Here is a 21,043-nt window from a genome sequence, read left to right on the forward strand (position 1 = left end):
CCCAGGCAGCTCTCCAGATTGACTGCATTCCAAACTAGTGGAGGAACAGCTCTGCAGGACCCCAGGCCCTAGAGCCTTTACTGCTCAGAGAGGCAGGCCCAAATAACTCCAGAACTTTCTGCTTCCAGAACTGCTCCGAGTGCAAGGAGAAGAGGGCGGCACACATTCTCTGTACCTACTGCAACCGCTGGCTCTGCAGCTCCTGCACGGAAGAGCACCAGCATGGCCCTGCCCCTGGGGGTTCGCTCTTCCCTCCGGCCCAGAAGGGATCTCCAGGTATCACTGCTGGCTTGCCCCACCAGCTCACATACCCTTAAGCGGTGCTGAACCTTAAAATCCTGGGAGAATAGCTCTCTGACGTTGTTTCCCCGCTGGTGGTGATGGTGGCGGCGGTAGGGGTGGTCTCCTCCAGACTCACAGTCACAGTGTAAGTCACTCTAGGCTCACCCTGGTGGGGGTGGGAGTGGGTGAGTGTGGCCGAGATGTCTTCCTGAGCAGGGAGGAATAGTTTTGAATTATCATGGAAACTAGTTGAGTTCCTTACTTTCACCTCTATTTACAGCAGTCATGTCTCACTTCTAGTTACTTAATTAAACAGCTTGTATCAGGGCTTGTCCATTTATCTAATACCCTTTGTTTTCAATGGCAGTCTTTCTGAAAGTCTTTTCCCAAGACCTTTAAACCATGGGAGGAATTTTACTGTTGTCATATCCATAGGAATCAGATTTTTTTAAAAAATATTTTTTTATTGATTTCAGAGAGGAAGAGAGTGGTAGAAACATCAATGATGAGAGAGAATCACTGATCGGCTGCCTCCTGCACGCCCCCAACTGGGAATCGAGCCCGCAACCCGGACATGTGCCCTTTACTGGAATCGAATGTGGGACTCTTCAGTCCATAGGCCGACGCTCTATCCGCTGAGCCAAATCGGCTAGGGCCACAGGAATCAGATTTAATGATCCATGTGATCTGACCTTGACCCTGGTGAGGCTGGTTAGCTGGTTTCAGCCCCATCACACTGAATCCTGGTTTAATGAAGAGTTTTAAGTTGAATTTTAGAGGAGTCATTATCCTGCAGGCGACCCATGTGCTGGAGTAGTAACAAACACGTTCCTTAGCCTCTGGCAGGTAGTGGGACGCCTGGGGCTTGATAGTGTGTTATTTTTGGCCAGCTAGGCTAAGCCAGCATTCCTCGTGCTCCTGGAACCTCAGTGGCCCAACAAGAGACCTCTTCTGTTTGCACCACCTATCCTTGAAGCTCTGTGTCTCCCCTGTGTCCATGGAGGGTCCCATTGAGGGCCAAGGCCTGCTCGGTGGGGCTTAACTGAGAGGTCTTCCTGAACAAGAGAAGCCCACTTTCTCCATCTTGTCTGGCAGGAGTGAATGGTAGTTCTGGGGACTTCGCCTTGTACTGTCCTCTACACACACAGGAAGTGCTTAAGCTATTCTGCGAGACCTGTGATGTGCTCACGTGCCATAGATGCCTCATGGTGGAACACAAAGAACACAGGTAGAGTTGGCTGGCTGCTCAAAGGGGGATTGGGAGGGCTCTGTACTTCTTATAGAGTGTTGGGCTCCTGGTGCATCAAAATTCTTTGCCTGCCTAAGCCAACCTTCAGCCCCTGGGATGAAGTTTTCTCTGCTCCTTTTGTGGGAATTCTTCGCAGAAGGGCTAAAAAGCCAAGAGCCTGCAGTATCTTTGACTTTTCCTAGATGCAATTCCAGCCTCCATCAGCCTGGCTGAGACACGCATTGTGGGGATTCTTGCGTGGCTGGCATGTTCAGATTAAACTCAGCTTTCCTCAGCTTTTTCTCTGCCTCCTCTTGTAGGTGCAGACATCTTGAAGAAGTTCTGCAAAATCAGAGGATGCTTCTGGAAAGTGTGACTACACAGGTGGCTCATAAGAAATCCAGCCTGCAGACATCTGCAAAGCAAATTGAGGACAGGTAGCACAAGCTAGCCCTTTGTCAACTCGGAAAATGCTCTGTTCCCTCACACCCTGGATATGCCTTTAGGCAGATGTGGGCATATGTCCCAGAGGCATATGTCTTGGCCTTAGAGGTCTCAGGGCCAGTGAAAGGGCTTCAGGTCATCACTTAGTGAATGGGACCAAACTAGGTCAGGATGATCAGAGTGAGTATGGGCCAAAGCACATGCCTTTTGAAAGTAGCCATGAAATAGCCAGAGGTTGGTGCTTGAGAACAAGGGCACAGAGTAGATAACTGGGACAAGAGTCCTGTTTATCCTAGGGTACAGCTAGTAGGTGGTAATCTGCCCTTTATCACCCATTTCCAAATGTTTTCTGTAGAAATCTACACATGACATGAAATCATTAGTATTTTACGAGGAAGAGGAATTACTAGGTACTAAGAGTTCACCATGTGGCAGGCATTGGATCGGGCATCATACATTATTTTGTTCAATTTTTACAATTCTTTGAGTTGGGTTAACTCCATTTTACTGATGAGGAGACTAAAGTTTGGAGAAGTTAGGTGATTTGTTTGAATACGCAGTCAGTGATCAAGCTGAGTTTGGAAGCTGTTCTGTGTGACTTCAAAGCCCATGTTCTTTTTTCTTCTTCTTTTTAACAGCTTTACCGAGATTTAATTTGCATACCATAATATTTCCCTTTTAAAATGTACAATTCAGTGGTTTATAGTATATTCATAGAGTTGTGCAACCATTATTATTACCTACTTTTAGAACATTTAATCACCCCAAAAAGAAACCCCATACTCATTAGCAGTCATTCTCTATTCCCCCAACATCCCCAGTTCTTGGCAACCACTAGTCTACTTTTTGTTTCTGTCTATGCTCTTTTTACTGCATGGCACTGTTTAGTGGAGCATTCTCCTTTTTAGACAATAGATTACATGAAATCATACTCATACTTACTCTATCCTGCCTCTAGTCTGTGTGAACTGTTGAACTGCTGGGTTGACCTGGATGTGGACCTGAGGTTTACCTCAAGAAAACCAGGTTGAACTCTGGGCCACTGGCCCACTTAGCTCAGCTGGTCTGGGTTGTCCAAAGGGTGGGTTGGTGAGGAAGGTTCTTGTTTCTGTATATTTGGTGCCTGATGGGCCTTGATCTCAATGGGCAGCCTCCAAGTTGTTGGCTCTTATGTTTGCTGTCTCTAAGCCCTCATAGGGCTCACCATGCTATGTCCCATCCTGTTTATAGGATTTTTGAGGTGAAGCATCAGCACAGGAAGGTGGAAAACCAGATCAAAATGGCCAAGATGGTTCTAATGAATGAGCTGAACAAACAGGCCAACGTGCTCATAGAAGAGTTGGAGGTATATGTGGACAGATGGGTCAGCGGGTGGGTTCTGTGCTCTTCCTAGGTCAGAAACCAGACACATATCAAACTGGGCCCATGGCGCAGAGCTTCTTGGGCTGGAATTTATGTGCTCCCTGTAACTTAAAATGTTCATTCTAATTTGGGGAGGATGGTTCATTAAAGGCTGGAAAGTTAGTTCAAACTCTCATCAGCACTATGGCTCTAAGGCAACTGCCTTCCTGGGTTGTGCAACATTATAGCCTTGGAAGAAAGTCATAAAACAGCCCTCCTTCTTCATCAAGTTATTCCCAAGAGATGTAGACATTCATTCTTTTTCTCATTCATTTATCACCTGTTCCATATTTGCACTATAAAATCTGCCCATTCTTTCTTCCTCCCTCCCTCCACCCCTCAGCAGCCCATGGTAGTGCTCTGTCCTGCTGTCTTCCTCTCGGGTGCAGTCTCATCTGATTCCATCAGTGTTTACACTGATACACACAGGCCACCAGATTTCCAAGCGGGTAGACTGCAGTCCAAGAATAGAATCAGGAACTCTGTCTTCTCTCTCTGTACCCAGGGCATTACTAATGAGAGAAAGCGGAAGCTGGAGCAGCAGCTACAGAGCATCATGGTGCTCAACCGTCAGTTCGAGCATGTGCAGAATTTCATCAATTGGGCTGTTTGCAGCAAAACCAGTATCCCTTTCCTTTTCAGCAAAGAGCTGGTAAGAAGAACTCTTAACTCCTCAATCACTGCTTTTAAGTTAGTAAGTGGATGCCATTATTTTTACCAAACCCCATAGTGCAAAGAACCCAGGTGCTGAAATCATCCTGCCTTCCTCTAGGCAACTCAGCTGGGAAATTTTGTAGTTATTTGCTTTAGGTCACAGATTTAGAAATTATCCTGAACACTAGTGGTGTGCTGATCATCCCCCACAAAATTATTTGGGTTTAAATGGGGCCTAAAAGGAAAGAAGTGGAGGATGATGTCGAAGTGTTGAGCTTTGGGAGGAGATGATGCCCAGGAGCAATGATTTTGAGAGAAGTTGGTGGGGTTTATATTTGGATGAGGAGGCAGAAGAAGGATATAAAGACACTAAGGTTCAAGGAAATGAACATATAGCAGAGGAGTTTAAATCTGAGATGCCTGTAGGGCATCTAAATGGAGATAATCCAAAATCTGTATTGATAGAGGGATTTGGAAGTCAAAAGAAAAGTCAGGGTTTGAGATAGAGATGTGGGAGTCACTGGAATATCTCTAGTATCGCATTGGAAGAGTGTGTGATGGAAGAAGAAAAGAACAAATCTGAACCCAGGGAAATGCCATGAATTTCAGCAGAGAAGAGAGGAAAAAGACAACTGAAAGAAAGTGAAAAGCAAAGGTCTGAAGAGAAATAGGAGAGTGTGGTGCACAGAAATTAACTGAGTTTCAAGTAGTCAATGTTATCATTGCTACTGAGGTGAAACAGGATGAGTAGTGAAGAGATACATTGAGATCTGGGAATCAGGAAGTCCCTGGTGATCTTTTGAAAGAAATTCTAGCAAAGTCTAGAATTAAAAGCTAGATAGAACAAGGGGACTGAGGATGTTAGGTGAAGGAGAGACAGAAGTGAAAAGAAGGGAATCCAGAAGATAGCTTGACAAGGCGACTTGACTTTTTTTTTTTAATACGGAAAATGTTTGCATGAATTTATTTGGGAGAAGTTGAAAATAGTTGTGTGGTAGAGTGAGCATACTGAGAAGGCAGAAGTGGGGTCTAGAGTGAATTGGTTTACCTTAAACATAGAGGCATTCCCTTTCTGTGAGATGGAGGACAGGCAGGCATCAGCTTTCATGTAGTTAAGTTTGGAGGTAGGAGGGATACAAGTTTGAGGGAGTTGGCCCTTTATGGTCTCTTTTGTCCTCTGTGAAGTTGAAAGTGATAATAAGAGGGTTAGGCCTTGGGTAGGTGTAAAGATTTTAAATAGTCACTGTGGCACTGGATGAAGAAGCCGACAAGAAAGGAAGTGACAAGAATAAGGACTGAGGTTCATAATCACTGACCCAACTCCAGATAACATGGCTTTGGAATGGCTGTATTGTCCTAAGGTCATTGGTGGTGGGGAGGAATTAGGGCACAAGTGACATTGTTAATGAAAATGATGAAAAGCTGAGATGATCTTATGGATTGATGGGACAGGCTTACGGAGCTCAACGAGATTGAAGAGCCTACTCTGAAAGAGTTAGAACTAGTTATGATCAGGTAATAGGTTATTGGAGTTTACAGTCTCATAGGTAAAATGGTTGTAGATGATGAAAAGGATGACTGAACTGAAAAGAGAAGTGAAGTTGATTGACATTTAAAAGAGATCAAGGAAGTAAGAGGCCAAGATGTTGTTTGGGGCATTAGTTAACTAGATGATGGCAGGATAAGTTGGTCATTTGCCAGAGCCTTAGATAAATGGGAGGGTTAGTGATAGGAAATAGATGAAAATGATGAGGGAGGAAGAGGTCAGTTGATTAGGATGGAAGGGACTTTTATCTGTGGGTGGAAGGACAGCACTAAGGGAGTTCAGAGAATGTCTGCCCCATAGGCTTATAAATTGAGATATGATAGAATGAATGGAGCACTCTTGAGAGGTCTGCCAGCAACTGATATCCTGAGAGGAATTACAAATTATTTGAGGCTTGGAAGAAATAAGAATGTAAGGATTTCAGAAGCCTCCATAAGAGGAAGGGGATCAGTGGGGAATGGGAGGGAGTTCCCGGTGGGTAGAGGTGGTGAGGAGGCAGGATAAGAATATGGAGACACTAAGGTTCAAGGAAACGAGCATATGGCAGAAGAACTGAATCTAAAGAACCATGACTTTGAGCCCTTCAACCTGTTCAAAGAGTGAGGGAGAAGGAATTTTCATTCTGGAGCAAGATGCCCAAAGAAATGACTTTGGTGCTGTTGTCAGATTGTGTTTCAGATGCAGCGATTGCTGGAGACAAATTGTAACACAGATCCTGGCTCCCCTTGGAGTATCAGATTCACCTGGGAGCCTAACTTCTGGACCAAGCAGCTGGCTTCCCTTGGTGAGCCAGGGCCTACCCCATGGGCTTTTACATATTTGCTAAGAATGAATATAAAGTGTCTGCTTAGCTGAGCTTACTGGGTAGGTCAGCTTTTATGCCCAAGAGAAAGCACTCCCTGAGACTGCCAGAGGTCATGGAGTCATTCAACAAACCTTTCTTGGGAGTGGAACTAAGGTATGAGTGAGTGGACAGCTTAAATACCAGCGGCTATATAGGACTTTTGTAACAGGACCATTTGAAATCTGAGCTTCCCATTCTGTATGAATGTCCCTGTTACCTTGGTTTTATTGCGGAGAGGAGACAAGACAGTAGCCCTGCTCTACAGAATGTCTGGCAGTACAGGTGAACCTGTGTCTCTGTGGTTATACAAGGGTGTACACCAGTGTGGGCACAAACGGGTATATCAGCAACAGGGAGGGAGGGAGGGAGGGAGAGAGAGAGAGAGAGAGAGAGAGAAGAGGAGAGAGAGGAGAGAGAAATGAGAGAGGAGATAGAGAGCAGAGAGGAGAGGGAGAAGAGAGAGAGAGAGAGAGAGAGAGAGAGAGAGAGAGAGAGAGAGAGAGAAAGCATGCGCACAGAGGAGAGAGAGGGAGGGAAGAGGAGAGAGTGAGAGAAAGTGAATGTTGTGCACTCTCTTTGGAGTTGAGATGTAAGCAGATAATTCATGATATTGTGCATTTTTTTTTCTGCTGCAATTATTTGCTGACATTCAGTCTTTAGGCAGAATATAGACCACTTCTGGTTGTGTCTGTGTTGACAACCTAATGGTAGGTTTATTAAACTAATAGCCAAATGTTGCCTTCATCTGGGCTATTAATTTCCTTGAAAGTTTTTTTGAACTTGACAGAATGATGAATGATATTTAGGATTTCATTTTGCTGCCATCTCCTCTTGGGTTTAACTCAACAGACCTTTGGTGGACCCTTGCTCTGGGTCAGGTCTTATTTTGGGCACTAAGAGACCAAAGTTGAATAAAACACCTCTTGCCCTCAAGTTGCTCAGTATTCCCCGAAATAAGTCTCATCAAAACTGAGCTAAGCCCAGCTGGCATGGCTCAGTAGTTGAGTGTCAACCTATGAACCAGGAAGTCAAGGTTTGATTCCTCCTGGTCAGGGCACATGCCTGGCTTGTGGGCTCCATCCCCACTGGGAGGTGTGCAGAAGGCAGCCAATCAATGATTCTCTCTCATCATTGATGTTTTTGTCTCTCTCTCCCTCTCCCTTCCTCTCTGAAATCAATAAAAATATATTAAAATAAACAAATAACTGAGCCAAAGGAGCCATTAGACTGAGCTAGCAATAGATACCATCTACTCATGCGCCAGGCCAGGGACCTCAGAGGACAGTGCTGGTCCCTGGCACTGAGCTGCATTGGAGCTTCCCCACTCTCTTCTACCTTGTTTGCTCCATACACAGTTCCCCAGGTCTGTATCTGCAAACTTGCTCATTGTCTGGGGATGGCTCTCCTTTGCTACTTCCCAGCACATTCCCTCCCTATCTCCAGTGTTAATTTTTTTTTTTTGTCTCAGTCTCTGTTGGGCTATTTTGTTAAAAAAAAGAATGGGGTCAAATTCCTTTTTTACAGCAGCTAGTATTCCATTGTGAAGATGTACCATATGCATTTTCTAAGCATACTCAATGGGCGCAGACACTAGGGGGGTGAGGGTTTGTGCCAAGGGTTGGGGGAGGCCGGGGGGAGGTCAATGGGGGAAGAAGGAGACAAAGGAGACATATGTACTACTATTTGTAATACTTTAAACAGTAAAAAAGAAAAGAAAAGAAAGAATGGGTTCTCTTTGAGGGAGCCCATTGTTTCTCTAGTAGGATACAGAGTCAGGAATGAGCATCTGGTAAAAGCAGTGCTAATTTCTCAAATGTCCCAGGCCCCAAAGCTGGTCCGTACAGATTCAATTACTGGTCTCATTTAAGATTGAGTCTTAGAGATCAGGGGTTGAATTTCTTAATTTCTGCCTGGTGTAGGTTTGTTGAATGATGTCTATTGGTCCCAGGAGCAGGAGATAGCAAGTAGGGAACAATTGCAGGTTACCTTTGGAAACTGTCTTTATTCTGAATTTCCAGGCTGTATAACCACAGAAGGTGGACAACTGTCTCGGACAGATACCCATGCGTATGGAAGTTTACAGGGGCCATCATCCTTTTATCAAAGCCACCAGTCTCCAGTAGCTCAGCAAGAGACTCTTAGCCACCCCTCACACAAGTTCCACTCTCCAGCACTGTGTTCCTCGTCTGTGTGCTGCTCCCACTGCTCCCCCGTCTCGCCCTCCCTTAAAGGCCAGGTCCCCCCACCCAGCATACACCAAGCTCACAGCTTTAGGCAGCCCTCTGAGGTGGTGCCCCAACAGCTGGGGTCACTGCAGTGCTCCACCCTGATACCCAGAGAGAAAGAGCTGCCCTGCAATCCTCACCCACCAAAGCTGCTGCAGCCGTGGCTGGAAACCCAGCCCTCTGTGGAGCCAGAGAGCACATCCCAGCGGCTGGGGCATCAGCTGACCTCCCAGCCGGTGTGCATTGTCCCCCCGCAGGATGTTCAGCCTGGAGCCCATGCCCAGCCCACCTTACAGACACCCTCTATCCAAGTCCAGTTTGGCCACCACCAGAAGCTGAAGCTCAGCCACTTTCAGCAGCAGCCACAGCAGCAGCTGCCACCTCCGCTACCTCTGCCACCCCCACCCCAGCAGCAGCCACCCCCACTTCTACCTCCATCCCAGCACCTGGCTTCTAGTCAGCATGAGAACCCTCCTGGGCCTGCCTGTTCCCAGAATGTGGACATAATGCACCACAAGTTTGAGCTGGAGGAAATGCAGAAGGACCTGGAGCTTCTCCTTCAGGCTCAACAGCCCAGCCTGCAACTGAGTCAGACCAAATCACCTCAGCATCTTCAGCAAACCATTGTGGGGCAGATCAACTACATCGTGAGGCAGCCAGCCCCTATCCAGTCCCAGACGCAGGAGGACACCGTGCAGGTGAGCCTCAGAGTGGCTTGGGGTACATATTCTTCCCATCCTGGGATCACTCAGAAACACAGCCTCCCAACCATAGGGTGGCACAGGAACACAGTCTCTTCACCTTAGGGTGGCCTTGAGCACAACCTTCATATTTCAAGACTGCCCTGGGTTCCACCTCCCATCTCAGGAACCTCCAGAGAACATAGCATCTAGTCCCAACATAGAGTGGGGCTCAACACTCCAGAGTGGCCTAACTCAGCCCTGTCCTCTTCTGTGACACCCGGAACCTTGTTCATGACTAGACCTTTCTGATCTGTGCTGGATTTCCACCAGTGCCATGGCAGAGAGAGGCTATCTCTTAAACCAGGGGTCCTCAAACTACGGCCCGTGGGCCACATGCAAATACAAATATTGTATTTGTTCCCGTTTTGTTTTTTTACTTCAAAATAAGATATGTGCAGTGTGCATAGGAATTTGTTCATAGTTTTTTTTTAAACTATAGTCCGGCCCTCCAACGGTCTGAGGGACAGTGAACTGGCCCCCTGTTTAAAAAGTTTGAGGACCCCCGTCTTAAACCTTTGTAACCTCCTCCCTTTCCTTGCTGGGAACTTATGAATTTCAGACAGGAGAAAGGGAGAACTTAAAGAGCAACGGAGGGTATGCATTAGATGCTAGTGAGCAGCATCTTTTTTTTTTCTTATTAAATTGGGGTGACATTGGTCAACATGAACATATAGGCTTCAGGTGTCGGTTTCTATGTTACAAGATCTGTATATAGCACCGGGACAGCATCTTTATACCACTGCATAGCTATAGGCTTAAAATTTATTTCAAGCCTACTGCGCTAGGTATGTTTTATAGACAGTGTATCCTTATCCTATCAACAGTGCTGTCAGGGAGGCATTACCATCTGTATTTCATAGGTACAGAAGTGGAGGTCAAAGAGGGTGAGGAATTAGCCTTGAGATCCTGAAACATAGTGGTAGAACCAAGTCTTGGATCCAGGTCTGCGGACTCTGGAATGCCACAGAAGAGGCCTTGTTTTTTCCCTGGGGGATGATGAATGCTTCTCTCAGCTAAAAGCCAATCGAAGAGGCGCACTTTGACCTCTGGGATCTTTGCTGCCTTCTACATCTTCATTCTTAACTCTTGCTTTTCTTTTTTTTCCCCTTTTTTCCCCCCAGAACTTCCTGTTGCAGCCCCCTTCTCTCTACTCACTTTTCCCATAATGGTTTCTCCTTTAGATCTGTAATCACAGTTATATCTTCAAAGCAGCTCTATAGACTTTTACTTTATTACAAAATATAAGGCCTCACATTAATACTTAGTACTTTCAACTTTAGACCATGTTTCAAAGTTTTCCTCTGAGGTCAGTTTCTATGAGGGGATATAGACTAATCCTCATTATAGCAGTGAAGGGTCTAGGGCAGTGGTCGGTAAACTGCGGCTCAGCAAACCACGGCTCACGAAGCACATGCGGCTCTTTGGCCCCTTGAGTGTGGCTCTTCCACAAAATACCGACTTCTGTGCATGGGCCATGGAGTTTCAATTGCACTGTACGTGTGCGCCCGCACGTGGTATTTTGTGGAAGAGCCACACTCAAGGGGCCAAAGAGCCGCATGTGGCTCACGAGCCGCGGTTTGCCGACCACTGGTCTAGGGTTCCTAGAGGACCACAAGTTAAATGTAAGTCATAATTGTTATGACTGCTAAGGCGAATATGACAGAGTTAGTTCAGAATTCTCCATTGGGGTTTTATCCTAAGGCTATTATTAGGATATATCTTAGGAAGAGTTTAGATAAGAGTATCTTTCTTTCTGAAAAAATTTTAAGCAGTTCACAGTGGTGGTAAGGGAGAGTGCAGGGTGGGTACTAACCCTGGGTGCAGCTGCTGCTCCTGCTGCAGCTACTCTCTGCAGTGAAAGCCACCCAAGTTTTTATTTTCTTCTACAGGCTACAGATGAGCCCTCAGCATCTGAAGTCCCAAAGCCAGCTCTCTCTCTTGACAAGAATACTGCTGCTAACTTGCCCCAGTCATCTGGGGAAGAAACCCCTCACAGTGTCCCCTCACTGGACAACACTGCCCAGCACTCCTCTCCAAATGTGGTGAGAAAGGTACTAACAGAGCCTGCTTTTCCTAACCACGTGGGACCCACTGGTAGCCAAGACCCCCGGGAGCTGGATGAGGAGGACGGGGTGGGGGGAGGAGTGTCCCTGTTCCATCCCTGGATGTTACACAGCCCTGACTCATGCCTTCTGTCCTAATGAGTCAGCAACATAAGTCCTCCTCACCCCATTTCCACCCCCACGTAGATACTTAAAATGGGACCAGCTAAGCTTCATTTAGAAAGGGGAAGAGCCAGTTTACTGAACACTTACTCTGTGCCTAGAACTGTGCGTGTGCTTCACAAGCATCTCAGCCTGCCCAGCAGTTCTGTGAGGTGGGCATTCCCATGATATGGCTATGGAAACTGAAGTCCCGGGCCCCAGAGCTAGTAGATAAAAGGGCTGAGTTTTATTTAAAATGAGATCTGTCAGAATCCAAATCCTGAACATAACTCTCTGCAATGGAAATGGTGAAAATATTTTATGTGACTCCACAACCCAACATTGATTGGCCTTGGAATTAGAATCAATGGAATTTGTTAGGTGAGTACAGAGATGTCCTGAGCAGCTAGGGGCACTGAGATCTTTTAAAGATCAGCTACTGGAGCCCTCCCTGTGCACCCACCTCCCTGCTGGCTGGAAGTGTCAGTTACTGAACCCCACAACTCCTCAGCTGTCCTACTCTTACTGTCCTATACCCCCCACCCCTGCAATCCTCCTAGCTGAAACCTCAGTACTGTGCCATGACCTCCACTCAGCCCTCCCTATGTACTTTGGCCCTTTTCATATTATCTTATTGCCTTCTCTGGTCTGGTGCCCTTAGCCCTCCTGGTGCTCCACTCAGCCCTGCACCTGAAGCTCTGTCAGCTATTCTGTAGCCTTCTAGTCTGCACCCTCTGCCCCAGTTCACTAGTTGTTCTGTGTACCTACCCCCTCACCATGTTTCCCTGGCAGCACCAGTGCCATCTATGCTTAGGTCAATCTATCTCAGTGATATTTGAGAATTTAGAAAAGTAAGGCATGGCCAAAGTGAAATGTTAACTTAGAAATCCCTGGTGACTCTTGAAGTCTGGATAGGCTTCTGGTATTAGTGGTTTTTGGTTTATGCCTGTCCTGTCCTACCTGTTGAAATGCTTTGGCCTAGAGGCCATAGAGATGCTGTAAATAGGCCCTTTGTGGCTCTTAGGGGTATACTACTTGGGTCCTTAAATTCTTATACTTAGGCTGACTGCCTATCCATCCAAACATTTATTCACTCAATGTTAAAATATATATATATATATATATATATATTTTAACATTGAGTGAATAAAATCATCTAATATGTGCTAAATATTTTTGCTAGGTGTCAGGCACACATTGGTGAATAGTCTCACACTGGAGCTTAAGGTCTAGCGGGAGAGATAGTTAAGCAACAACAATCAATTATGATAAAGTGCCATGATAACTATTGGGGAATATAGAAGGAACACCTAGCCCTGGGAGAGGGGCTGTTCAGAGAAGATTCCTAATGGACATGATTTTGAGCTGAGATTTGAAAGACAAGTTAGGCTAGTGAAAGAGGTAGGGGTGGGGGGCTAGAATAAACAGTCAAAATCAATGGCAAGTAGGAAGCTCCAGAAGTGAGAGAAAGCCTCGGGCACTTAGGGGGTCTCAGATAATTTGGCTTGGTAGGAACATAAGATGTCCTGGGGGATGGGAGTGAAACCAGAGTCTGAGATCTTGTGAATTAAGCTCTGGAGTTGGCATCAGGTCTTGTGGGTTGTGAGGAGTGAATGAAGAATTTCTAGCAAGGAGGGATCTGGTTTGAATGAAATTTTAGAAAAGTCACTTTAGCTGCAGTAAGGGAGACCAAAATAGTACAGAGGAGAAATAGGAGAAGTTGAATGAAGTCAGTAGTGATGGGGCTAAAGAGGAAACAAGGACTTCAAGAAAGCAGATTACAGGAGCTGTTTGTAGTCAGAGCCTGATCAGCGATGGGAAGAGAGGGAAAGAAAGTCTTTTGGCTTAACACCTAGGTCTGTTTTGTCCCCCTGGTTTACCCTTCACTGAGATGGGAGCATGGGAAGAAGGTATATTTGGGGGGAGAAAAAAGTTATGTTTTGTACTGTTAATGGTCTTCTGTGGAAGCTGCATTAGAAGATGAGCAAAAGGCAGGTAGCTGTAGATGTCAGTAGTTCAGAAGGAAGCATGGGAATTTCCTGTGTTCAAGTGGTAGTAGAAGTCATGCAGAAAATGTCACATCTTGTTTAATGAGTCTCAGTTCTGTTCCTAAACACAGGACAGAGGAAGGAAAGGAGATGAGCCACGAATAGGTTGGTAATGGGGTTAGTGAAGGTCCTAGGAACTCTAATTTCTCATTTTGAGCTGCCATGGCCCTTATTAACCTGGGCTCATGCAGAAATTTGTAGGGCAGGGGGCCCAAAATTTTTCAGATGTTTTATAGACTTCTTTATGGCTTGAACTCCCAGAAAAAGGAACATCAGGGTTGCCATTCTGGCCCAGAGGACCCTTTGGATCCACTTGACTGAGAGAGTCCTAATTAAATACAAAGCTACTTAAATAGGAAAAAGGGCTTTCTTTTTGAGGGCAGTCATTGCCTTGAGCCTGGAATTGGGCAGGGTGGAGGGTATGAAGATAACATTTTGAGCATCTTATCATTAAGTGATAATATTTTGTATATCATTTTCTGCTTTTCCTATAGATTTTTACATGGATTATTCATTTTGTCTCTTTGTTTATCTAGAAATACTATGAGCAAGCCACTTTCTTGTTCCCCTTTGAAAGATGTGGAAACTGAGACACAGAGAGTTTAAGTGACCCGTCCAGGAGGTTATACAGTTGATTATTGGCAATGTTATGACCAAAGCACAGGTCTCTTATTCATCCCTGTGTTAGTGACTAGGTTAAATTTTCTCTCTTTGTGGACTGCAGTGGAGGAGGCAGTACTTCATTTGGCCTCTCATGTGCTGGATTTTTCTGTTCTTATAATCATTGAAGTAGCCTGAGGCCTTGCTGGGGAGAGGTCTTAGGAACCTAGTTTGGCCTTGGTTTTCTTTATCTGATAAAGGTTGTTTAGCCTCCAGCCCACTCCTCAGCCTGTACTGGCCTGAGTGCCAGGGAAGTCAGAAGCCGATCTGAATGTCACAGACCAGGGGAACCTAAGGCACCAGGCACCTCTCTGCGTGTTCCATGGGACTCTTTCATGCTCTGAGCTGCTCACTGGCTTTATGTCACCACAAGGAAGATTGTGGTTACAGAAGAGCTGCTGTGCACAAGTACCTAGGACTTGGTACTAAGTGAGGTGATGCTAAAAGCAGATCTGAAAGTTCCAGAATGGGTTTTCTCATGGCTTGAGCTCTGCGATCTCAGGAGCATTTTATCCCCCACCTTACCTGAATCCACCAGGATGTTTTGAATGAAGATTGACATTTGTTTGACACTAGCTGTTACCTATGCTTCCTAGTCTTGGTTTATCCACTCTGAAGAAAGACCATGGCTACAGCTCTGCAGCAGAACCTCTTACCTCCCAAGTGAAACTGGAAGACATTTGATGGCTCCATTTCATACTTCTGAATGATTTGACTGCTGAGAAAGACACCCCCTTTATGCAAAGTTCTCATGGAGTCAAGCCTGGTGGCATCACAGGGAGCCCTGTCTGAGCCCCACTTCACCTGCAAGAGGGATCTTTCTTCTGCTCATAATGTGGCCCCAGATCTCTAACAGAGAACTTTGAGCCATCAGGATGCTGCTCATGGTTTGAGAGGAGTCTGGGATGTATTTTCAGTAAATGTTACTGAAGCTGTAGGCAACCTGTAGTCCAGATGATTAAGAGTGATGCAGAAAGTAAAGGAGTATGACTCATACAAATAGCATTTATTACCATTATTAAAGCACTTTGATGCCTGAGCTCTAAATTTGATTCTTACAACTCAGTGAGATTCACATTAACCTGTGGAAAAAGGAATTAAAACCCAGAAATGGGAAATGATGTGCTTAAACCCATACTCTGAACCAGGGGTGTGGAACCATTTTTCTGCCAAGGGCCATTTGGATATTTGGATAACATTATTCGTGGGCCATATAAAATTATCAATTAAAAACCTGCTATATTTGATCAAACATTTAATTAACTCGGCCCTAATGGCTTGGCAGGGCCAGACCAAATGATTTTGTGGGCCTTAGATGGCCCATGGGCCGGACATTCCCCAGCCCTGCAGTCTAAACCCTGGCATAAGTGAGAAAATACTAGGCATCCTGTCTTTCTAGTCTCCAAATCCACTGCCATGGATCAGATCATGGGTTCTCGACCTCAGCAACCATATTCTCCTCATTGCCTAGCCCTGAGAGCAGCTGTTGCTCAGAATGTTCCTGAACAAAGTGCCTGGCGAGGCTTTCTTAGGGCACAGCCTGTGTTAGCACATGTAGAACTTATACAGAGGTCTACTCTGTCCTACTCAGGAATCGAGGCCAACACTCCCCAGGCCTGGTTCCCTGAATCTAGCTCCCTCTAGGAAACCTGTCTCCTTAGCTCTAGCCTGGCTTAATTCACAGACCAAACTCAAGCCCTTTGTTTAGGTCACCTGGCCCATGAGAGAACAGGTTCTTGCCTGTAGGTCTTAAATTTCCTTACCCTGGCCTGGCCACAATACCTCTGACCTATTTCTCCAGAGTAGCTAAGGATGCAGCTCCTCCAACTATTTTGAGAATTCTGCTCATTCTTTCACTTCAGATTCACTGGAATCCATTGATTCCTTTCCTCTTCCTTCCACCTCAGGCTCTGGGATCCTCTTTTGCTTTTTCCGTCTCTTATGATCATCAAGGCACTGGGTACTCTTTCGTTATCTCTTCACCACCCATGAATGTTTTCTCATTTGGCTTTGGTCACTTAGCCTAAATCAGCATAGTTACAGCCACAGCAGTAGCCCTAATTTGTACAGAACACTCATTGTAAACAAGAGCAGCGACTTCACTATAAAAATCAGCTTGTGAAACCACTTGCTGGAAAGTTAGTTCCTTCCTCAGCTATCTGGTTCAACTGTTTCAAGATCTACTATACTATTTTAAACCAGCCTACCTCGGAAGCTGCTGACGCACTCAAATATCCCAAGGATTTAATTCACAAATCTATTTACCGCTATCCTTGTCTCCTTATCTGTTTCCTTCAGCCAGAGTGAAGGCCTTCTGTGTGTTTCCAAGACACAACTGCCAAGTCACTGGTCCCTTCTCATACTGCCCATTTACACGGTGTGGTTAGTCTTAGACAGTTTTAATACTGAACAAAACCCTGAAACCAGAAGTGATCGGTCAAAGCTTCGGAGCAGCAGCAGAACACAATGTCATGAACTCCACGCATTATATTCTGTATGAGACCATAAGCCCACACTCAGGTGTCTAGTCAGCAGTCTTGATCTAGAAAGCTTAGCTGTATGGTTTTCTTTGGAAATTACTTAGTTTTCTTACATTGCAGCAGTAAGCAGATCAGAAGCAGGGAGTTGGGCCTTCGATAATGGCAGCTAACACCTGGGGAAGGTGAGAAGCTTCACCTGGAAAAGTGGGGCAGTGTGAGCCCCGAGATGACAAGCAACGTCCTGCATTCTCAGATGTTCCCTAAAGCACCACTGTCCTGCCCCAGTAAGAGGAGTTCATCAAAGTTCCTTTGTGTCACTAAAGAAATGGTCTCATTAGGCCCCATGTGCTCTATTTAATAAGACAAGCTAGTGTGTAAGGTGTTTCAGAAGTGCTCCCATTCAAAATAATTTTAAGGTATGTTTCAGATATCTTGAAAATGAATTTCTGTGGAATACCACCCCATCTACACTACTTTACCCCCAGCACTATTGTCTTGCTGTAAGAACCTGAAATTGATATTAAACTCAGGGCATGTGCACTAAGTGTCTGTTTATTGACTTCTCAATTCCGTCTTACTAGGGCACTGGCTTTCTAGCTAATGGCACAAAATCAAGACCAGTCAGCAGGTTTTTAAGGCTGGGCTCAGGTTCCTAGTCTTGGGCCTATAGGGGCTTGGGAGATCTGGGTAATCACTCTGTGTCTCAATCCTTTCCTAAAATGAAAGAACAGAGCTTCTTTCAATAATTAGAATAATAATTAGAATAATAATGTTAACACATTGAACTCTAGAAAAAGATTTGTGTGGTGAGGATGGGGAGAGGGAGGAGGCGCCGCAGGTAACAGAGAGCAGGGCAAGCAGGAAAGACAGGTTAAACAGGTGAAGGGTTGCATAGGTGACCAGTAGAAGAGGGTGAAAGTCGGACAATTCAGGGAAGTAGCAGGCCAGGCAAGTTGTAGAGGCAGGTGGTTCAGACAAGTAGATTATATACATTCTAGATGGGGTGATTCAGACAAATCATAGGTCAGGCAGATGCAAACAGAGATAAGGATATAGAGATAAAGAGATAAGAGACAAGAAGAGGAAAGGGACAGGGACAGGAACATGCAGTTTGGGGGGAGAGAAAATTAGGGGCAAGTGAGTATATGTTAGGTCAGAGAGGTAAGAGGGGCTCTTTAGGCTCAGGGTGCACTCCCCTCTTCCCCAAAGGTAATCTGAGTGGATTATCAGAATGAATGTTTTTGGCATTTTGACTTTTTTTGTTTCTTGAACTAGAAAATGTTCATTTTCACTTGAAAACCTCAAGTATACATTTTCCCCAATGAAATCGGAATATTTTGTATGTAAAGATGAGATCAAGGTATCGGTTGTGTACCTGCCAGCTTGGAGGTGTCAGTGATTGCCCTGTACAGACTTTACAGCAGACCATAGGCTTATGTTTCTCATTTAACCTGTGAACAATCGTGGTGCAGAGAGGGCAGGTAGCATCATCTCCATTGACAGTTGAGCTCCTCCTGTGTGTGAGGCACCAAATGCCAGGTGTGGCCACATTCCCAAGCCCTTCTCCAATGTGAGCATGTGCTTCAGAAGCCCTTTCCTTCCTTGCAGGCCCTGGAGACTCAGCCTGCTTTCCTGGCCCTGAAAGTAGACCCTCCCCTTACCCCTCTACTCACCTAGTAGCCCTGGCAGGAGAGTAGGATGGAGGTTCTCAACTCATCTCTTTCTTTTTATACATGAAATGAGTACCTTTTGCAGCCTTTCACTCCAGAGAGACAGATAAAGCATCTTAAAATAACATACTCAGCAAATATCGGTTCTGGAAATGCCACTGTGTTTGTACAGCCTGTAGAAATGGAGTCGGGGCTGGCTTCCTTATGGCACTTGCTCTGAGTCTCTACTCAGAATTCCCCCAGGGACATTTCCCAGGTTCTTGTTACCACTGCCAGAGCTTCACCCCACCTCCTGATGGCCTTAGCCTCCTTGAGATTAGCTGTAGATATGGAGGCAAAAGAGACCAGTCTTGTCTGCAGTATCTTAGGGTGTGTTACTGCTCTTGCACTGTTATGATACTGTTATGGGTGTTTATGGAAGCAGGTCCATCAGGTCCAGGTTAAAATAAACTGTTGCAGTTTCCACAATTCTTCCACAGCTCAGTCTGCATGCCCTGCTCTCCTCTATTATTATATTAACTCACATTGTGTGATATGCAGTAAGTAACCAGGACAGGGGAGTTGATATCCTACAAGTGTGATTTCTACCCCCTAATCTGGAAAGTTTTGTCTTTGGGAATTTAATTTTGTGTACATCTTGTGACATATTGCACCTGACTATCATTACTTGGCATGGGCCCAGGTGGATTTTGGTGTTCTTCCCTGCCCCCCCCTTTATTGATTAAGGTATTACAAATGTGTCCTTATCCCCTCATTGTGGATCTTGGTGTTCTTAATGCTTGGCACGAAGGGTCTCACTGAAAGGCAGAGAGCCATCTGTGTAGTCGATTGATGAAATGAACACCAGCATTGCATTAAATATACATGTCAAATCGGAAAAGGTGAAAAAATCCACCTCCAAGGACTGGATGGTCCTATGTAACAGAAGGGAATGCAATCATCATCGGGTATTCTTGTCCATAGACAAAAAATATAGAATAATAGAAAGCTATGGTAGTACATAACCAGGACAACAAAGGGGTGATTGAAATAGCCCTTTTTTTTTAATCACAGTCCCTTAAACTGTGCTCCATGCCTAGTCTGCCAAATTTGGTTTGAGTATTCTCCCCATCCTCCTTTCTTTTAAACCTTTCTTACCTATAAGAAAGAGACTTTACCAGTGGTTCTCAACCTTCTGGCCCTTTAAATACAGTTCCTCATGTTGTGACCCAACCATAAAATTATTTTTGTTGCTACTTCATAACTGTAATGTTGCTACTGTTATGAATCGTAATGTAAATACCTGATAAGCAGGAAGTTTAGGCGACCCCTGTGAAAGGGTCGTTTGACAGCCAAAGGGGTCACAACCCACAGGTTGAGACCGCTGCTTTAGACTATAGAGCAGGGGTCCTCAAACTACGGCCTGCGGGCCACATGCAAATACAAATATTGTATTTGTTCTCGTTTTGTTTTTTTACTTCAAAATAAGATATGTGCAGTGTGCATAGGAATTTGTTCATAGTTTTTTTTTAAACTATAGTCTGGCCCTCCAACAGTCTGAGGGACAGTGAACTGGCCCCCTGTTTAAAAAGTTTGAGGACCCCCGCTATAGAGGAAATTGAGCCCTTTTTTTTTTTAATGAAGACTATTGAACTACCAAGGAACATATAAAAAGCAAACTTTTCTTTGGAGACACAGAGGGTATTTAGCTTATTTGCTTTTATTTTTTTTTTATTTTTTTATTTTTTTTTTAAATATATTTTATTGATTTTTTACAGAGAGGAAAGGAGAGAGATAGAGAGTTAGAAACATCGATGAGAGAGAAACATCGATCAGCTGCCTCCTGCACATCTCCTACTGGGGATGTGCCCGCAACCCAGGTACATGCCCTTGACCGGAATCGAACCCGGGACCCTTCAGTCCGAAGGCCGACGCTCTATCCACTGAGCCAAACCGGTTTCGGCTAGCTTATTTGCTTTTAAAATTGAGAATTAAGAATAGAAAATACAGACTTTGCTAAGACAGTAAGGGAAATGAGTTGGGAGGGAAGAGAAAAAGATGATAAGAACAAGGAAACAGGAGAGGAAGAGAGAGAAGAAGGTTAGGGGGAGAAGGAGCAGGTGAAGGAAGGACAAAGAGAGGGAAGAAGAGTACGGCAGAGGTAGGGGAAAGGAGGGAGCATAGAGAAGGATAGTGGCAGACAGGCCAGGATTAAGAGTGTGGCTTCAGTGCTGGAGATCTGGATTCTAAATCTACAGAAGTCCTACCTAGTGGTGATATACTGAAAGGATTCCCCCTGAAATCAGGAATGAGACTGGGATGGCTACTCCAACTGCTTCTATTTAACTTGGTCCTGGAGGTCTGAGCTAGTGGAGTAAGGCAAGAAAAACAAACATAAGGAAAGGAAGACATAAAACCTACTATTCACAGATGACATGATTTGTGTGCACAGAAAACCCCCAAAGTGACTGTAACAAGGTCTCTGGGTAGAAGGTCAGTATACAAAAATGAATTGTATTTCTATATGTGAGCACAAATAAAAAGAAATGGAAATTTACAAAATTAGGTTTCCAATAACCTTAAAAAGAAAACCAAAAAACTGCAGATGCCTTTCTGGATGGAGGTTCTCAACTCC

General features: G+C 45.0%; 1 protein-coding gene across 2 annotated transcripts in view; it reads left to right on the plus strand.

Annotated features, from left to right (window-relative positions):
• The window catches only part of TRIM66 (tripartite motif containing 66), a 58,961-nt gene that overhangs the window by 25,611 nt on the left and 12,307 nt on the right, over positions 1 to 21,043 (plus strand). For both annotated transcript variants that reach the window (XM_070425348.1, XM_070425349.1), the window contains 8 exons: positions 129 to 276; positions 1,378 to 1,510; positions 1,831 to 1,947; positions 3,185 to 3,299; positions 3,861 to 4,007; positions 6,222 to 6,339; positions 8,418 to 9,322; positions 11,257 to 11,418. In XM_070425348.1, coding sequence (XP_070281449.1) covers positions 129 to 276; positions 1,378 to 1,510; positions 1,831 to 1,947; positions 3,185 to 3,299; positions 3,861 to 4,007; positions 6,222 to 6,339; positions 8,418 to 9,322; positions 11,257 to 11,418 — 1,845 coding nt within the window. The remainder of the gene's footprint in view (positions 1 to 128; positions 277 to 1,377; positions 1,511 to 1,830; positions 1,948 to 3,184; positions 3,300 to 3,860; positions 4,008 to 6,221; positions 6,340 to 8,417; positions 9,323 to 11,256; positions 11,419 to 21,043) is intronic.

This window comes from Myotis yumanensis, unplaced genomic scaffold, assembly GCF_028538775.1.
Source record: "Myotis yumanensis isolate MYYU_CA2020_CCGP unplaced genomic scaffold, mMyoYum1.0.hap1 SCAF_10, whole genome shotgun sequence".
Taxonomy (NCBI): domain Eukaryota; kingdom Metazoa; phylum Chordata; class Mammalia; order Chiroptera; family Vespertilionidae; genus Myotis; species Myotis yumanensis.